This window comes from Scyliorhinus torazame, chromosome 3 (genome assembly GCF_047496885.1).
Source record: "Scyliorhinus torazame isolate Kashiwa2021f chromosome 3, sScyTor2.1, whole genome shotgun sequence".
NCBI classification, from domain to species: Eukaryota; Metazoa; Chordata; class Chondrichthyes; order Carcharhiniformes; family Scyliorhinidae; genus Scyliorhinus; species Scyliorhinus torazame.
Window position 1 is genome coordinate 218,042,805 of NC_092709.1, and position 18,906 is coordinate 218,061,710.

At 44.7% G+C, this 18,906-nt stretch overlaps 1 protein-coding gene across 1 annotated transcript in view; it reads right to left on the reverse strand.

Moving 5' to 3' along the window:
• Nucleotides 1-1,232: 1,232 nt before the first annotated feature.
• asah1b (N-acylsphingosine amidohydrolase (acid ceramidase) 1b) overlaps nt 1,233-18,906 on the reverse strand; it is a 47,014-nt gene continuing 29,340 nt past the window's right edge. Inside the window, exons 6-14 of the mRNA XM_072496888.1 lie at nt 18,474-18,548; nt 18,040-18,085; nt 16,987-17,131; nt 11,692-11,746; nt 10,617-10,698; nt 10,165-10,296; nt 9,920-10,043; nt 8,280-8,336; nt 1,233-1,976 (exon numbers count right to left, since the gene is read on the reverse strand). Coding sequence (XP_072352989.1) covers nt 1,887-1,976; nt 8,280-8,336; nt 9,920-10,043; nt 10,165-10,296; nt 10,617-10,698; nt 11,692-11,746; nt 16,987-17,131; nt 18,040-18,085; nt 18,474-18,548 — 806 coding nt within the window. The 3' untranslated portion in view covers nt 1,233-1,886. The remainder of the gene's footprint in view (nt 1,977-8,279; nt 8,337-9,919; nt 10,044-10,164; nt 10,297-10,616; nt 10,699-11,691; nt 11,747-16,986; nt 17,132-18,039; nt 18,086-18,473; nt 18,549-18,906) is intronic.

The window sequence follows — 18,906 nt, forward strand, 5'->3', positions numbered from 1 at the left end:
TGGCCTTGTTCTGCATTACAAGCCAGCTGTTCAGCCCACTGTGCTAAACCAGCCCCTATATGAATGATTTCAAAAGGAAGTTTGATGAGCATTTGAGGGAAAACAATTTGCAGGATTACAGCAGGGAAACAGATATAGAAACATGTCAAACAGCCTCAGTCTATGCAATAATGATTTGATGATATTGTGATAAGTGCCACAGTTCTGTGTCAGGGTTTTACTAAATCTGACCACCTTCCCCCATTGCAGACATGATCAGGTGTTGCCTGTCAATAAGTCTGATTTCATCTGAAAGATGCCAACAGCTTCTACACTATTGGACAGCAGTTGCTATAAAGCATTTAAATCAACTTTGCTGGAGGTGCTATGAAGAATCATCCCATGCAAGTTAGTCAGGCCTTCACACACGTAGGAAATTGGTCTCACTACCTCAATCCACCTCAAGATTTGGAGTCTCTAATTGCACTAATCTCCAAAACCAACAAGTCACCAGTCAGCAGATGGGGACAGGTACAAGGTTCCTCTTTTGTAGCTTGGCCTCCTTCTCTTAGTATACTTTCAGACAGGAAAACACATTCGTACCTGTAATGATGCTGGGGACAAAAATGACACCAACTAGTGGCAAGATAAGTCAGTGTCAGCAAAAAAAAAAAAAACCTGGCCAGTCCAAAAACTTTACCTCCTGCCAGCTTAGTAAGTGTGGACATTCATGCGTAAGATTTGGGAGTAATATTGTAGCAGCATAAAGACTGGAAAATGCCATATTTCTACATTTTCTCTGAGGTCCACTGACCCAGCATAATGTTTTTGACCCATTAGCCTGCAATGTCTTGCTGCGCCAATTTGTGAGACATTCCAGAAATGTGTCATCTTAATCTCCAGATTTTTTCAGCTCCTCTCCTACTTACACATATATCTCTTGTCCAAGGTGCAGTACCTCACCCTTGTGTTGAGCTTCATCTATCACCTTTTGTCTATGTGTCACCATAATCGTATGGTTGATTCCGTTACCAGGCTTGATTGGTCCAGTTATCTGCAAGTTTGACCAGCTTTCATTATGTTTCGAATAGTGTATTCACCATTTGCACTGATGAAGGGTTGGAAGTTTAATATTGAGCTACCAAGCCAGAAATACTTTGCAAAACTAACAACCTAATTAATTTACAGAAACATGTTTAGTTAGGAACTATTAAGGAATGATTTGCATTATGAAATGAAGGAGAAGCGGTAAATTTGAACTTTAGAAACAGTTGATTGATTTATTCAAACTAGTTTAGCACAGGATCCAAAACAATGTGAGGATTGATTTTATACGCAACCAGGGTTTGCTGGTTTACAACTGGAACCAACTTTCAAGTAATTTATCTGGCAAAACGACAATATCCAACATTCACTAAAATATATATTCTACAGTCCGATGAAGACACACATTCATTCTTTAGTCTCTTTTATAATACATTAACAAATTTAAATCAACTATTCTTTTAAATAGAAATCTAAATAAGCAAAATTTTACCAGTAATGCTAAATCAATTAAGTTACTGATTAGTGCCAAAAGGTTCAATCTACAGAATTTCTGCTCAATATCATCCTTGTGTACATTTTACTGAAAATTATCTTCAATATTAAAAAAGGGTTAAAATTGAAGTTTACAAAGTTAAACATTAGATTGTACAAGATTCCTTTACTCTTACATTTTAATATATTTAGCCAAGCACGAGAGCCTATATGGATGTACGAACATTATTTTTATTTGCACATTCCAGAATTTCAGTGCCATCAGAAAGAATTGTGATGCATTAGAAAGCAGCATATCTGCAGCTTGAACGGCTTGTCCATATTCAGATACTGCTGTTAAATTCCACATTGAAGTCTTATGCAGTGTCCTACCATGGCATACATGGGTCTGGACAGTCACGTAGATATGATTCAAACGTTCCTTCAGAGACTTCCATCAGGGTGGTATACGTAGTCAACTGTGAAATGCAAACATTATTACAAAATCTCTTGGACTCCCTAAAACCCCGTCTGTCTTTACACAATATTTATATGAATGAACTCGAGCATACAGCAAAAATCACAAATCCAAGTCACAATTTCAAAGACATTAGATGCAAGTGAGTTGAAGAAAGCCACTTTTTCCAGAAAGATATAGCAGAGTCTTATCCAACTATTAAAAAGAAAATCCACAGTTCCATTCATAAGTTTGTTTTTGTGCATTGAATCATGTGTGAAAAATTGTGTCACATCAGCCCAAAATCTGTCTTTTACTCATGTGAATTTATGTTCTCTCATGTTTTAGCCCTTTGATATTAGAGGTCGGTTAGGGGTTTCTTCTCTGAACCAATTCCATGGCACGAAAGCCTTTGGCCACGAGTTCAGTTTGTCCTCCTGCACTTGCAGCAAATTAAAATAAATTCTCAAGTCAATCGGAAGATTGTGTGCTGGTGAATGAAGAAAGATTAAAATTGAGGAATCTTTAAATTGGAAGCCACATACTTGCTCGAGGCTGGCAAAGAGAGTAAGGAGTTTTGGACAACAATTTAGGAGAACAAAGTAACTCTAAACAGAACTAGAGATCAACAAAATGACTGGAGACTATCCAAAATTCACAGCATAATCCCTAAAGTAGCTGAGCTCATCAAACCTCTCCATTAAAATAGGAGAATTTTTTTTTCCATGTCAGGAGCTCTTATCAAATTTTTGCCATTAATCAAATCTATTTTTAAAAATTTTGAGATTAGCATTTTCATTCAACAGAAGCTTTACCGGTTGATTTACCACAGAAGTGTGATTAGGTACTAAAAACAACAAATGGACTTGAAGAGAAACTTGATGAATAGACCACGCACTGCTGCTCTGAGCTCCAACAAAAGATAACTTGGCTGCTCTGGGAAATAAATCCTGACCCAAAAATGTCACTTGTTACAGTATTTTGTTATAACTAGTTGGGGGAAGGAGAAACAGGGAGCCAGAGAGTGAGAACATAAAATGATCATTTAAAAATGTGCATAGATCATTGAAGGTGGCAGGACATATGGAGAGTTAATAAAGCATATGGTATTCTGGCCTTTGTGAATAGTGGCATAGATTACAAGAGCAAGAAGGTGATCCTGAACTTATACAAGGCAATAGTTAGATGTCAGCTGGAGTATTGTGTACATTTCTAGACCCCGCACTATAGAATGCAAATGCATTGGAGAGAGCTCTGAAGAGGTTTACAAGAATGGTTCCAGGGATGAGAAACTTCAGTTATGAGGATAGATTGGAGAAGTTGGGACTGTTCTGCTTGGAGGAGAGAAGGATTTGATAGAGATATTCAAAATCAGGAGGGGTCTGGACAGAGTAGATGAGGAGTAACTGTTCCCACTCTCAGATTTAAAGTGATTTTCAAAATAAACAAAGGTGATGTGAGTGTGGTGGTATGTATTAGGGGTCATGTGGGACTGTGAAGCCGTGATGCTATTGGCTGGCAGATCCCGGGTCCTGGTTGGCTGCTGACTCCTGGCTCCGCCCTGAAGACGGAGTATAAGAACTCGAGCTTCTCCCCGCCGCTTCATTCTGATGCTGAACTGCTGGGGACAAGTCTCGCTTAATAAAGCCTCAATCAACGTCATCACTTCTCGTCTCTCTCATAAGTCATTCTGCGCTACAATTTATTGAGCGAGCTTAAAGGACTATGGAGCTCCGGATCGCCCCGGAATGCCTGCGGATCAGCCCCCACGCAGCGAACTCGGCAGCAGTATTTAAACACTGGCAAGCATGTTTTGAAGGCTACCTCCGAACGGCCCCCGGCCGGATCACAGAAGACCAGAAAATGCAGGTCCTGCATTCGAGGGTAAGCCCGGAAATTTACCCTCTCATAGAAGACGCAGAAGATTTCCCGACGGCGCTCGCATTACAGAAGAGCATCTACGTTCGCCCCGTGAACCAGGTCTACGCGCGCTACCAACTCGCAACGAGACGGCAAAGTCCCGGAGAATCGCTAGAAGAATTCTACGCCGCGCTGCTAATTTTGGGACGGGGCTGCAGCTGCCCGCCGGTGAACGCGATCGAACACACGGACATGCTAATTCGCGATGCTTTTGTGGCAGGTATGAACTCTCCCCAAATCCGCCAAAGACTTTTAGAAAGAGAGTCGTTAGGACTCTCAGAGGCACGGGCCATTGCAGCTTCCCTAGATGTGGCCTCGCAAAACGCCCGCGCCTACGGCCCGACCGCGCGGCAGCCCCTTGGGCTCCGTGGAACCCCGTCGCGACAAACCCCCCCCCCCCTCACAGGCGTGTGCGGGTAAAGCGCCAGACCATCCCGCGGGGGCCCGCTGCTATTTCTGCGGGCAAGCGAAACACCCCCGGCAGCGCTGCCCGGCCCGCGCAGCTATTTGTAAAAGCTGCGGCAAGAAGGGCCATTACGCGGCTGTGTGCCGGTCCCGGGGGGGTCGCCGCAATCCCCAGAGAAGAACGAGCCCAGCATAGCCCAAACGCTCCCCAACCCCCCCCCAGCGCCCCATGTGCGACCCGTGGGTGCCGCCATTTTGGGTCCCGGGCACCACGAGGGGAGGATGGGCGCTGCCATCATGTGACCCCCCAGCCACGTGCGATTCATGGGGGCGGCCATTTTGTCCACCCCCGACCACATGCGAGCCATGGGGGCGGCCATTTTGTCCACCCCCGGCCGCGTGCGATTCATGGACGCCGCCATCTTGGATGACAACAAAGGACCCCAGCATCGACGGCTCCACGGGGTCCAAAGAAGACGCCGTGACACTACTACCACGACTGGCTTCGGTGACTCTGGATCAATCACGGCCCCGGACGCTCCAGACGATGACAACAACGGTGCTGATCAACGGACACGAGACATCATGCTTGATCGACTCCGGGAGCACCGAAAGTTTCATTCACCCAGACACGGAAAGACGCTGTTTTCTGACCATCCATCCAAGTATGCAAAAGATTTCCCTAGCTGCAGGATCCCACTCCGTAGAGATCAAAGGGTTCTGCATCGCGAACCTAACGGTGCAAGGGAGGGAGTTTAAAAACTACAGGCTCTACGTCCTTCCCCAACTCTGCGCGCCCACGTTACTGGGATTAGATTTCCAGCGTAACCTGCAGAGCCTAACATTTCAATTCGGCGGCCCAATACCCCCACTCACTATCTGCGGCCTCGCAACTCTCAAGGTTGAACCGCCGTCCTTGTTTGCAAACCTCACCCCCGATTGCAAACCCGTCGCCACTAGGAGCAGACGGTACAGCGCCCAGGACCGGATATTTATTCGGTCTGAAGTCCAGCGGTTGCTGAAGGAAGGCATAATCCAGGCCAGCAATAGTCCCTGGAGAGCTCAGGTGGTAGTAGTGAAGACCGGGGAGAAGCAAAGGATGGTCATAGACTATAGCCAGACCATCAACAGGTACACACAGCTAGATGCGTACCCTCTCCCCCGCATATCCGACATGGTAAATCGGATTGCCCAGTATAAGGTTTTCTCCACCGTGGACCTCAAGTCCGCCTACCACCAGCTCCCCATCCGCCCAGGTGACTGCAAGTACACAGCCTTCGAGGCAGACGGGCGTCTATACCACTTCCTAAGGGTCCCATTTGGTGTCACGAACGGGGTCTCGGTCTTCCAACGGGAGATGGACCGAATGATTGACCAGCACGGGTTGCAGGCCACGTTCCCGTATCTTGACAGCGTAACCATCTGCGGCCACGATCAGCAGGACCACGACGCCAACCTCCAAAAATTCCTCCAGACCGCTAACGCCCTGAACCTCACATACAACGAGGAAAAGTGCGTTTTTAGCACAAACCGGTTGGCCATCCTGGGATACGTAGTGCGCAATGGGATAATAGGCCCCGACCCCGAACGCATGCGCCCCCCTTATGGAATTTCCCCTCCCCCACTGCTCCAAAGCCCTGAAACGTTGCCTGGGGTTCTTTTCATATTACGCCCAGTGGGTCCCCCAGTATGCAGATAAGGCCCGCCCACTAATACAGACCACTACCTTCCCCCTATCGACAGAGGCTCGCCAGGCCTTCAGCCGCATCAAATCGGATATCACAAAAGCCACAATGCGCCCCATCGACGAGTCCCTCCCCTTCCAGGTCGAGTGCGACGCATCCGACGTAGCTCTGGCGGCCACCCTTAACCAAGTGGGCAGATCCGTGGCCTTTTTCTCCCGAACCCTCCACGCCTCAGAAATCCGCCACTCCTCAGTGGAAAAGGAAGCCCAAGCCATAGCTGTGCGACATTGGAGGCATTACCTGGCCGGCAGGAGATTCACTCTCCTCACCGACCAACGGTCGGTAGCCTTCATGTTCGATAATGCACAGCGGGGCAAAATTAAAAATGACAAGATCTTAAGGTGGAGGATCGAGCTCTCCACCTTCAACTACGAGATCTTGTACCGTCCCGGAAAGCTGAACGAGCCGTCCGATGCCCTATCCCGCGGCACATGTGCCAACGCACAAATAGACCGTCTCCAAGCCCTCCACGAGGACCACTGCCACCCGGGGGTCACTCGGTTCTACCATTTCATAAAGTCCCGCAACCTCCCCTACTCTGTGGAGGAGGTCCGTACAGTCACCAGGAACTGCCACATCTGCGCAGAGTGCAAACCGCACTTTTTCAGGCCGGATAGAGCGCACCTGATCAAGGCTTCCCGCCCCTTTGAACGCCTCAGTTTGGATTTCAAAGGGCCCCTCCCCTCCACTGACCGCAACGCATACTTCCTGAACGTGGTGGACGAGTACTCTTGTTTCCCCTTCGCCATCCCCTGCCCCGACATGACAGCGGCCACAGTCATTAAAGCGCTTGGCACCATATTCACACTGTTCGGTTGCCCCGCATATATCCATAGCGACAGGGGGTCCTCCTTCATGAGTGACGAGCTGCGCCAGTTCCTGCTCAGCAAGGGCATAGCCTCGAGCAGGACGACCAGCTACAACCCCCGGGGGAACGGGCAAGTAGAGAGGGAGAACGGCACGGTCTGGAAGACCGTCCTGCTGGCCCTACGGTCCAGGGATCTCCCAGTTTCCCGGTGGCAGGAGGTACTCCCGGATGCTCTCCACTCCATCCGGTCGCTGCTGTGTACCACCACTAACCAAACACCTCATGAGCGCCTCCTTGTCTTCCCCAGGAAGTCCTCCTCCGGAACGTCACTGCCGACCTGGCTGGCGGCCCCAGGACCCATCTTGCTCCGGAAACATGTGCGGGCGCACAAATCGGACCCGTTGGTCGAGAGGGTTCACCTTCTCCACGCGAACCCGCAGTACGCCTACGTGGCGATCCCCGACGGCCGACAGGACACGGTCTCCCTGTGGGACCTGCCGCCCGCCGGCAACACACACCCCCCCCCGACACTGACCATCCCCTCCCTACCACCGGCGCACCCCGCAACCGCCCCCTTCCCGGGAGGATCGGTCCTCCTCCCGTGTCCGCCCAGGAGTGAAACAGGAACGAACACCGAAACGCTCCCGGAGACGACAACACCTGAACAAGCACCTGCACCACCACCGGGGCTGAGGCGATCGACGAGGAAGACCAGACCGCTCACTCGACTCGTGGCATCCGCGTGACACCAAAAATGATGTTGGATTGTAACAAAAAAAAAAGAATTTTTTTTTTTTTCTCTTACTAATATTGTAAATAGTTTCACAAACTTTGTACATAGCCCAGTGTAGGGCTAAAACTGTAGTAACATGTCCGAAATTTTCCTCCCAGGACCAGCCTTGTAAACCCCTACCACCATGCAAACCACCACCCCGCCGGGTTCCTTTTTAACAAGGGGTGAATGTGGTGGTATGTATTAGGGGTCATGTGGGACTGTGAAGCCGTGATGCTATTGGCTGACAGATCCCGGGTCCTGGTTGGCTGCTGAGTCCTGGCTCCGCCCTGAAGGCGGAGTTAAGAACCCGAGCTTCTCCCCGCCGCTTCATTCTGTTGCTGAACTGCTGGGGTCAAGTCTCGCTTAATAAAGCCTCAATCGACTTCATCACTTCTCGTCTCTCTCGTAAGTCATTGTGCGCTACGGTGAGAAAGAGCTTTTTCACAAAGCGAGTGGTTCGGGTTGGCAATGCTCTGCCTGGAAGTGTGGTGGAGGCAGGTAATCGATGCGTTCAAGAGGGCATTAGATGATTACTTGAATAGAAACAATGTACAGGGAGGGGCGTAGGGCGATGGCACTAACCCACAATCCTCGTTTGGAGAGCCGGTGCAGACACAGTGAAATTGTCTCTTCTAGCGCCGTAAAAATTGTGACAGTTCAATTTGTACTCACCTTATTGAGAACCGGCTTTGTTGTCAAAACATCATAAATAGTTTCTATGGAAATATTCTGAAAAAGACAATATGCAATAATAAATACATCCCATTACACTTTTCAAGTAAGCAAACTGCACCATCACAAATATTCTCCAATGTATAGATCTTCAAAAAAACAAATTTCCTGGTTGTCAGCTGCCACTCTATCAAATCAACATGGAATAAAAGTATTCAAAAGTTACAACTCTGTCTGGAAAGTTATTAGAAATTGGTAACTTTGCAAACATGTTTTTATTGATTTGAAAACAATATATAAATTTCTAATTCAACTGTTTCCTCATGATTTTGCTAAATACATTAAATTCCTCTTGGTTAGCTTAATATGTGTCATATACAGTTAAGTCCTCACTTAAGGTCGTCTCACTTAGCATTGCTTCTCTTTAACATTTGTTTCACTTTAAACGTTGTTTGCCACTGACTCCCTCTTCCATGTCTTGCCTGCTCATACAACGTCCCTGCAGACTCACCTCCTCCCGCTCCTAGCCTTGCCAACGTCCCCTGCTGACTCCCCCACCCTGGTTGCTTTTTCTGGACCTGCTGACTCCCCATCCCACCTCCCAACCTGCCGATTTAACCTCACTCACCGCACAACCCTCCCCCACTTGCCAATTTAATCCCCCCTCCCTCCTTTGTCTCCCTTATTCTGTTCTTACCAAAGTCCTTGGGGTCTATTCTTCAGTGGCTCCCGCCTCATAGCTTTGCTCCTAAACTTGCACTATATCCTGCGCTCCATCTAGTGACAAAGGTTGGTCAATGCAGGTAGCCGCTAACTGCACTGGCCAACCTCTGCCACTTGATGGATCCTGGTCAATGTATAAGTTCAGGTGAGAACAGGAGCTGTAATTTTTTTGAGGATTTAATTCGTATATACACTCTATTTTCCAAGGTATTTCAGCTAGGAATGCATAGTGCTGCGCATGTATGGCACACAGTATTTCAACTTGCATTTTGTTTTTCATTGGGCAAGAATTATACAAAGGAACCCAACTCTGGCTTTCCTGTGGGAACCTATGATTCACTTAAAGCCATTTCACGTAAAATTGTGATTTTTTTTAGGGCAGCATGATGATGCAGTGGTTAGCACTGCTGCCTCACGGCGCCGCGGTCCCAGGTTCGATCCCGGTTCTGGGCCACTGCCCGTGTGGAGTTTGCACATTCTCCCTGTGTTTGCGTGGGTTTCGCCCGCACAACCCAAAGATGTGCAGGCTAGGTGGATTGGTCATGCTAAATTCCCCTTAATTAAAAAAAAAGAAGTGTTTTTGGGGAATGCAGCCACAGCTTCAAGTGAGGACTTGCTGTACCCATATAACAGTCTACCTCTGCACTGGAAATGAAAACCAAGGGTACGAACATACGAGTTAGGAACAAAAGTAGGCCATTCTGCCCCTTGGGTCTGCTCCGACATTCAATATCATGGCTGATCTTTTTGTGCTTCGAATTCTACACTCCTAACCATTCCTGATAACGAGTTGGCTTATTTATAACCCATGCTTGGAGTTCATAAGATGACATTTTCCTGCATAGACTGCTTGGTAAGACAGCTTCAGAAGTTATCAGCCAATGTCACACTAGTATTAGTGAGCAATAAGGACCTACAGCTTGTGTTGTTTGATTCATGCATTTCATTGCAGGAGTTCTACGATTATCCAGAAACAGTGGCTCCTTCCAATGATCGTAGTTTGTTTCCAGCACATACCAGGTGCCCTTTTTAAGGTCAAGCCTAGTTTATACAAAAAAACATGAATTAACACCAAACACCAGCAAACTCTGAAGCAATGTTCCACTTATTTTTAAAACGTCGACCATACAGTGTCAACCTATGTCTATTTTGATATACTTACTCCCAGATATCCAGACTAGCCGTCCTTGAGCGTGTGATTACACAGCCTTCCCCTGACTGGTTGCCACCCAGTATAAAGTAAGCTGGTGCCAGCATCTCTGTATTGGCTAATTGGTCCTTGGCTTTTGAGTAACTGCAAGATAAAGTCGGTTATGTTTGGAGAGAAAATACGTTCCATCAAATTCAACTCAGTTTACAGATTCTAACAAAAAAAATAAAGATCTGTCCTGTGAAAAACATTTATTTCACATCACTAATGGAGATGCTCAGCTTGTCGCTTTAATATTTGGACTATAGAGTGTGACTTTGAATGGATTATTTCAAGATGAAAAAACTAGAAATGAGATTTCCATATTCAGAAATAGTTTACTAATGAAGTGTTCGGAAATACCCAAATCAGGTAGAGAAATGGCTATTTTCAAAATACAATGCAATTTAAGACAGACACCGTACCTGGTAGCATTTTCCAACACAGATCGGGTGAGGAAACTCATCCATATACCATCCCTTTTACCCAATATCCATTCAATGATGCCTGCAAATTAAATCAGTTATAGACTTTAAAATGTTGTAATTTGTGTATACACCAAACTTGCGTTTAAACTTTTCCAAATAAAATGGACAAAACTATGGTACAACGCTTTCCCATTCCTGATAGATGTGATCCTTAGATTTCTACTCAGAACTTGGTCATGGAAGGAGACTTCCAGGAAGAGAGCGGCAACGCTTTCGGGATGTCCTCAAAGCATTCTTGAAGAGATCAAACAGGTCTGCCAACTCTGGAAAGACTGTGGTTTGTGACTGGCCAAAATGGAGAAGGCTCATTCAGGAAGATGCCAAAATGTCAGGGGGAGCGCACAAAGCTCCAAATAACCCAGCGACCCAACCCTTCCGAGTGCCATCTGCCCTGCATGGGCAGAGACTGCAGATTGGGCATTGAACTTATCATCCATCTCAGAACCCACTGAACTGGGTTGGAAGCAAGTTGTCCTCAAACCCAAGTGACTGCCTAAGAAGTGGGTGGCTACTTTGATAATTTAATATTTATAGCATGAGAACAGGATGTGGGACTTACGATTTTAATTTAAACAAAAAATGTCCTTATTAAAATTTTTTTAGAATACCCAATTCCTCCCCCCACCGCACCCCCCCCCCCCCCCCCCCCCCCGATTAAGAGGTAATTTAGCGTGGCCAGTTCACATATACAGCACATTTTTTTAGGTTGTAGGGGTGAGACCCACACAGACACGGGGACAGAACTCCACACGGACAGTGACCTGGGGCCAGGATCGAACCTAGGTCCTCAGTGTAGTGAGGTAACAGTGCTAACCACTGCACCACCATGCAGCCGTAACAGAAAATGCTCTTGAAGGCAATTTAAATTAACATTTTTAAGGATTTCATACTGTGATATCAGTTTGTGAAGAATATTAGTCATCTCAAACACAAGGATAAAAAATGTTAGAAAAATAAAGAAGTTTTGCTGAAATAATGTAAGGGTCGGAATACTAATCAGGCTGTTAATTACCAATATATCCTCCATCAATGCTGAAACGCTCATTCATTGTAAGTGTAAACATCTTCTGTAAAGACAGAAATTTGGGTTACCCAATGTAGCAAGGTCCTCGAAATTTCACCTTGTGATTATGTCAAATTCTTTTCAATGGTCAGAGACAACACCTTCAATTTATAATCTTACTCAGGCCAAAGGCTGGCTACTATGAGATATAGAAAACTATCGCTGATCCAGTAGGAGGTACTATTGAGGTTGTAGCAAAAGCAAATTGTGATCTGATGCAGGAATTCCAATTTACAGGGATGATGCCAAGGCCAAGAGGTTATACTTGCCAGGAAATACTGAATAGGCTGGGGCTTCCTTCTCTAGAAAATATAAAGCTGAGGGATGACCTTTTAGAGGTCTTAAAATTACGAAAGGGTTGACGGGGTAGCTATGGTGATGTCTAAAACCAGAGATCACAAATTGGTCACGAATAAATGTAATAGGGAATTCAGGAGGAGCTTTACCCAGAGAGTGGTTAGAATCTGGAACATTGGATTTTTGTTTATTGTCACGTGTACTGAGGTACGGTGAAAAGTATTGCTCTGCGAGCAGCTCAACAGATCATTAAGTCCATGAAAAGAAAAGGAAATAAAAGAAAATACATAATAGGGCAACACAAGATATACAATGTAACTACCTAACACCGGCATCGGGTGAAAAGATTAGAATGATTGTAGGATAAGTAAAAAGAGGATCTGTCAGCGAGAGCTCGCAGAGTCGCCACGCTCCTGCACCATATTGTGCTGACATACTGCCCCATCACAAGGGGCAATTGGCATGTTCCCTCCCTGGTACCTGGGTCAAGGATGTTACGGAGCAGCTGTGAGACATCCTTCTGGGACCAGGGTGACCAGTCAGAGGTTGTGATCCACATTGGTACCAATGACAGAGGTCGGAAGAGGGATGAGCTCCTGAAATCAGATTTTAGGGAGTTAGGAAGGAAATTAAAAAGCAGGATCTCAAGAGCAGTAATCTCATGATTACTTCCAGTGCATTGTGCTGGTTGAGCATAGGAATAGGAGGATAGAATGTTTGAACACGTTGCTGGAGAATTGATGCAGGACATAGAACATACAGTGCAGAAGGAGGCCATTCGGCCCATCGAGTCTGCACCGACCCACTTTAGCCCTCACTTCCACCCTATCCCCGTAACCCAATAACCCCTCCTAAACTTTTTGGTCACTAAGGGTAATTTATCATGGCCAATCTACCTAACCTGCACATCTTTGGACTGTGGGAGGAAACCGGAGCACCCGGAGGAAACCCACGCAGCCACGGGGAGAACGTGCAGACTCCGCACAGACAGTGACCCAAGCGGGAATCGAACCTGGGACCCTGACACTGTGAAGCCACAGTGCTAGACACTTGTGCTACTGTGCAGGAAGAAGGCATCGGGTTTCTGAGACATTTGGACCCTTTCTGGGGCAGGTGAGACCTGTATAAGCTGGATGGGTTCATCCGAATAGGACCGGGACTAATATTGTTGCAAAGAAATTTGCTCATGCTGTTTGGGAGTATTTAGAGGGGGTTGGGGTAGCGAGCAAGAGAGAGAGAGAGAGAGCGAGAGAGAGAGGCAGGATTGGGTGTTAAATAATCCTGGGTACGAGGTGTTCAGAAAAGATAGGAAAGGAAGAGAAGGAGGAGGGTGGAGAATTGGTTAAGGAGAGCATTGCAGCACTGGAGAAAGGGATGTCCCAGAGGGTTCAAGGACAGAATCTATTTAGCTGGAGCAAAGGACCAAAAAGTGTGCAATTATATAGCTTGGTGTAGTCTACCACCTAATAGTGAGAAGGATGTAGAGGAGCAAATCTGCAGGGAAACTAGAGAGGGGCCCAAACACCATTGAGTAGTTATAATGGGGAGGGGGGGACGGGAGTTGAATACCCAAATATAGACTGGGATAGAGGCTGTGTAAAGAGCAGAGCGGGACAAGTCTTCCTAGACTGTGTTCAAGAGAATCTTCTACAGCAGTATGTGTCAAGTCCAACAAGAAAGGATGCACTGTTGATCCTGGTTCTTAGAAATTAGGTGAGTCAAATAGATCAAGAATCAATGGGGAACATTTAGGAGACAGTGAGCATTGTACCATAAGGTTTAGGATGATGGTAAGAAAGGACAATAGGCAATCCAGAATAATAATAGTTATCCGGGGGAGAGCCAACTTCAATGGGGCATTGGAGCTGTGTCAGTTAGACTGGAGCAAAAGGTTGGTGGGGAAAGCTGCAGCTGAAGAATGGGCGAGCCTAAAAAATATGGTTTGGGCACAATCAAGGTTTATTCCCTCAAAAGGAAAGATAGGACAAACAAATCCAAGGCTCCCTGATAAAGAACAAAAAACTGAGCTGATGACAGGTGTCAGGGGGAAAATATAATTGAGAACCAAGAGGAATACAGAAGGTTCAGAGAGAAGATGAAAGAGGACATTAGAGAAACAAAGAGGGTTTAATTGAAAAGACTGGCAGCCAACATAAAGGGAAATCCCAAAGTATTCCTGAGGCAAATAAATAGTAAAAGGGTCAGAGGAGGGCAGCGGATTGGGAACCAAAAAAGGGATTTACACATGGAGGTAAGGGCATGGCCGAGATGTTAAATGAATATCTTGCACCTGTCTTTACCAATGAAGCAGATGCTTACCCAGGCCAGTGTGACAGAGGAGGAAACTCTGTTGATAGAAGGATTCACAATTGATAAGGAGGTAGTATTGGATAAACTGTTGATACTTAAAAGTGGATAAGGCACCTGGATCAGACGAGATGCATCCAAGGATATTGAAGGAAGTGACATTCAAGAAAATTGCAGGGTCGTTGGGTATAATCTTTCAGTCTTCCCTAGACCCAGGGGAGGTGCCAGAGGACTGGAGAATTGCAAAAATTACACCCTTGTTCAAAACGGTTGCAAGGATCAGTCAGTTTAACATGTGCCTTGATGGATCAGGTCCAATAACATTCAAGAAGCTCAACACCATCCAGGAAAAAGCAGCTCATTTACCACCTCAAATATTCACTCCCTCCACCATCAGTGTTTAAGGGCTGCAGTGTGTGTCATCTCGAAGATACACTGCTGCAACTCACCCAGGCTTTTTAAAAAAATTATAAATTTAGAGTACCCAATTATTTTTTTCCAATTAAGGGGCAATTTAGCGTGTTCAATCCACCTACCTTGCACATCTTTAGGTTGTGGGGGCAAAACCCACGCAAACACGGGGAGAATGTGCAAATTCCACATGGACAGTGACCCAGAGCTGGGTTCGAACCTGGGATCTCGGCGCCGTGAGACTGCAGTGCTAACCACTGCGCCACCGTGCTGCCCTACCCAGGCTTCTTCAACAGCACCTTCCAAATCCATGTCCTCTACCAACAGGAAGGATCAAGGCAGCAGACTCATGGGAGCACCTGTGACAGATTTAGGTAATTCCGGACCTGATAATACTTTCTTACTAACCTATGATTTAGGTTAAGCCACCAAAAGGGAGAAATCTGTTTCTCTCCTAAGACTCAGAATAGCTCTCATGATAATGCTTTTCCGGGTCTCAAACAGTTAAACAGGATTTCAGTCACTTTCTCATGGGAAAAGTTCAGATGTGTCGCTCATAACTCAATCGTTACCTCTGTCGGTTGTAGGTCCTAGTCATTTAAGACTTCCTAAATGAGTGTCTAGGATTTTAAACTGAGAGTAAGTCTGCACAGTTTAATTTTTAATAAAAGTACTTTTATTGTAAAATACTCTCAATTGATTCATACAGAATTGCAGTAAAAAATATAAATTGATTAATAGTTCTTAGTTATCTGTTAAGAATATAAAACCGTTAACGTTTGTTATCTGCTAACAAACTAACTTCTCTTAAGGGAATGATAGGTCTAAAACATGGAAAATCCTAAAGTATCTCCTATCAATTTCTAACACATTTCTAAGAAGTTTAACAGAAACCTACTTACATAAAACCACAGGGTCTTTGTCTGACGAGGCAAGCTACTTGAACAGACCTTTACTCACTTCAGCAGAGCTGAATGAGAAGATAACTTCGCTAAAATGCCTTCTCTTTTTATACATAAAATCCTCAATTCAGTCAAGGATTCTTCCTGTTATCTTGTCACTTAATGTTGGTTAATTGTCTATAGCCAAATGGCTAATTTGTTGTGTTACAGCGATATGCGTTTAATGATCTTAGTGTCTGCTTGAATGTCAGGTGTCTAAAGTATATGGGTGGAGAGGGACTGGTTGAAGAGATCTGTCTATTTTCAATGTGTCATGTTTCTTAGATATATAGATGGTCAAATAGACACTTTTTCGAAGGGTGTTATCTTAATTGTCAAAAGTTATATAGCTAAGGAAGGATTTGTTGTCTTGTTTATCCGAGGATATTCTGTGCTATAGTCTAGATTCTTTAATAATTGCAGGTAGGTGATCTGTAGAATTTATGGTATGTCAATTCAAGGATTCTTCCTTATCCCACATTTGTCTGGAATGTCAGAATGACCCTTGCGGTCAGTTAAAGTTCTCTGCAGCAAATGATGACTTTTAATAGACCTTTTATTTCACTTTGAATTAAAATACTTGGATGTAATAATTTCTGCTGCTTATCCTTGTCCTTATTTTAAACCGAATTCTGCGGCGAACATGATATCCATCACACACCAGCAGGTTCCCCTCAAAAATCACACATTACAAATTTCTACTAATGATTTACTTGGTTATTCCAGCTACTACTCTTTAGATATCAAAGGAAAATCAATGTCAAGAATTTTGATAGTTCTTAATTTCAGGCTTCTAATCATAGAATCCCTACAGTGCAGAAGGGGGTCATTCACCCATTGGGTCTGCACTGATCCTCCGAAAGAGCACCCTACCTAGACCCACTCACCTGCAACCTATTCCCATAACCCCACCTAACCTGCACATCTTTGGACAGTGGGAGGAAACCGGAGCACCCGGAGCAAACCCACGCAGACACGGGAGAAAGTGCAGGCTGCACACAGCCACCCAAGGTCGGAATCGAACCCGGGTCCCTGGCGCTGTGAGGCAGCAGTGCTAAACACTGTGCTGCCCCAGTCATTTAGACCAGTTTGTCAAATTGTGGCTCGTGCCACGTGCAGTCCCCAAACCAAAAATGCTTTTCCTTGGATTGCACTGAATATCATTACCAGATGTCTTGATGTAATGAAGATTAAAAGAATGGTTTTGGAGCAGCACATCTATCCTTGAAGCCGATATGGATTAGAAAGGTAAAGGCAGAAACAGTTTTAGAATTTCTCAGTAACTTACTGGTCTCATGCCAGTCAGCATTCCAACATATCCGACAAAATTGGTGGATTTAAATACTGTTTTGTTGTTCCTTTGGAAATCTAAATTTACTGTTAGTGGTCGAAGATATTCTGGAATTATCCAGCTACTGTTTTTGGAATCCCAGCTGTAGAGAAAACAGACGCATGATTCATACTTAGGATTCAGTAACAATCCTCTTCAAACCTACTGGCATAGTAGGAATAGCAAGAACAGCTCCCCACCCCACAGAAAAAAGCCCCCAAAACTCGATCAGGTGTTTGGACATATTTAGCAGCAGACATTTAATAATGCCACACCAATTTACTCATCCTGTTTACACAGGTGCTGACCAGTGATCAGGAGCAGGAAATGTGGCTGCCATCTCAATAACTCAGGGATTCTGGGGCCAAAGGTAATACCCCAATAGTTGAGAATAGTTAACGTGCAACAGACTCTATGTTGAACCATCTGGGTTAAACTGAACAAATTCAGAACTAGTCGGATTCCATAATAAAAACTGAAAATGATTCCCACCAGTATCTGTAGAGAGCGAGATAGGGGGTGAGGAAGCGAGGAGTGAGCAAGATAGAGGGAAACAAAAACGAAACTTTAAACATGAACACCATTTCGCTCTCATTGCAGATGCTGCCAGACCTGCTGAGTATTTTCAGCATCGACAGAATTTTGTTTTGGTTTACAATTAGGATTCTAAAATTTGTTGAACAAAAGGCCTATGGGATGGTTCCTTGAGGAGAAGCCAGTGCTTCTTACACCTTAAAAAAGGATTAATATCATACACTTAAGTTATTGTCTCATCTACCGAGATTTATATAATAGAGAACCGATATAGTAAGAAAAAACATTCCCATGAAGTTTATATTCATAAATGTAAAAAGATATTCATATTACAGTAGTAAACCATTTCTAGTCTCAATTCCTTTCCAGCGATGATTAAAGCTAATAATGATCAAATCCATCTGAAATTCACCTGACATTAATACTACCCAGAAATGGTTTCTTCCCCATAAATATGAAATAAAATCAGGTTCTTACCCGAGGAATAATCCAAAATCCAGATTCCTAGCATGGTACAATCTCCCTAAAAGTCAAAGATAAATATGTTCACCTCAACAATACATGTCATACAGTTGGAATCTTTAGAATCCATTTCGTCCTGTAGCTGGCTCTTTCCTATCCCACTGTCCAGGAAAACAAAATCCATTGAGTGCAGCAGGAACAGGAAAGAGACACAAAGGACTGAAGTAGTCACCAGATTTTGAAATTTGTGATGTGATTACACATCAGGGTGACATCAAAGGCTGTCCTCTAACCCAAATTGCGTTTAAATAAAAATTCAAATGTTTGACACACATCTTACAGTAAAGGCATGAATAGTTTTACCAAATGCTTCAGTTAATTTCTTTGCTACTTGCTGATAAAATACGACCAACACACCAGTTGAGAAATCTTTACAGTTGATGACGTACCTGCTCGATCTTCAGCTATGAGTGAAGTGCACACTGTGAATACCTCATAGAAGACATTAAATAGCATAACTTCCCCTGATAGAGAAAAGATAATGGTCAAGAATTATAAAAGCAAATCTGCTAGTTTGACAATTCAGTTTCAATGTCTTCAAGTTCTGCGAATCACACCTACACATTTCAATGTGAAGCTGTACTAAAGTTCCTCTTCCTCCTTTTCTTAACATTTTATGATCAAGAGGAGGAATGTTAGTTAGGAAAAATACACTTCCATTCTTAAAAAAAAAAGTATTTTATTCCAAACATAATCAAAAATACAAAAACACAAATCAGTAACATTGTCAACACCCCCACAGTTCAGTTTGTATAATTTCCCCCCCCCTTTCACGCCCCCTTCCTCCCTCCTCACCGGCGACAAACAATTGCTCAAATATTG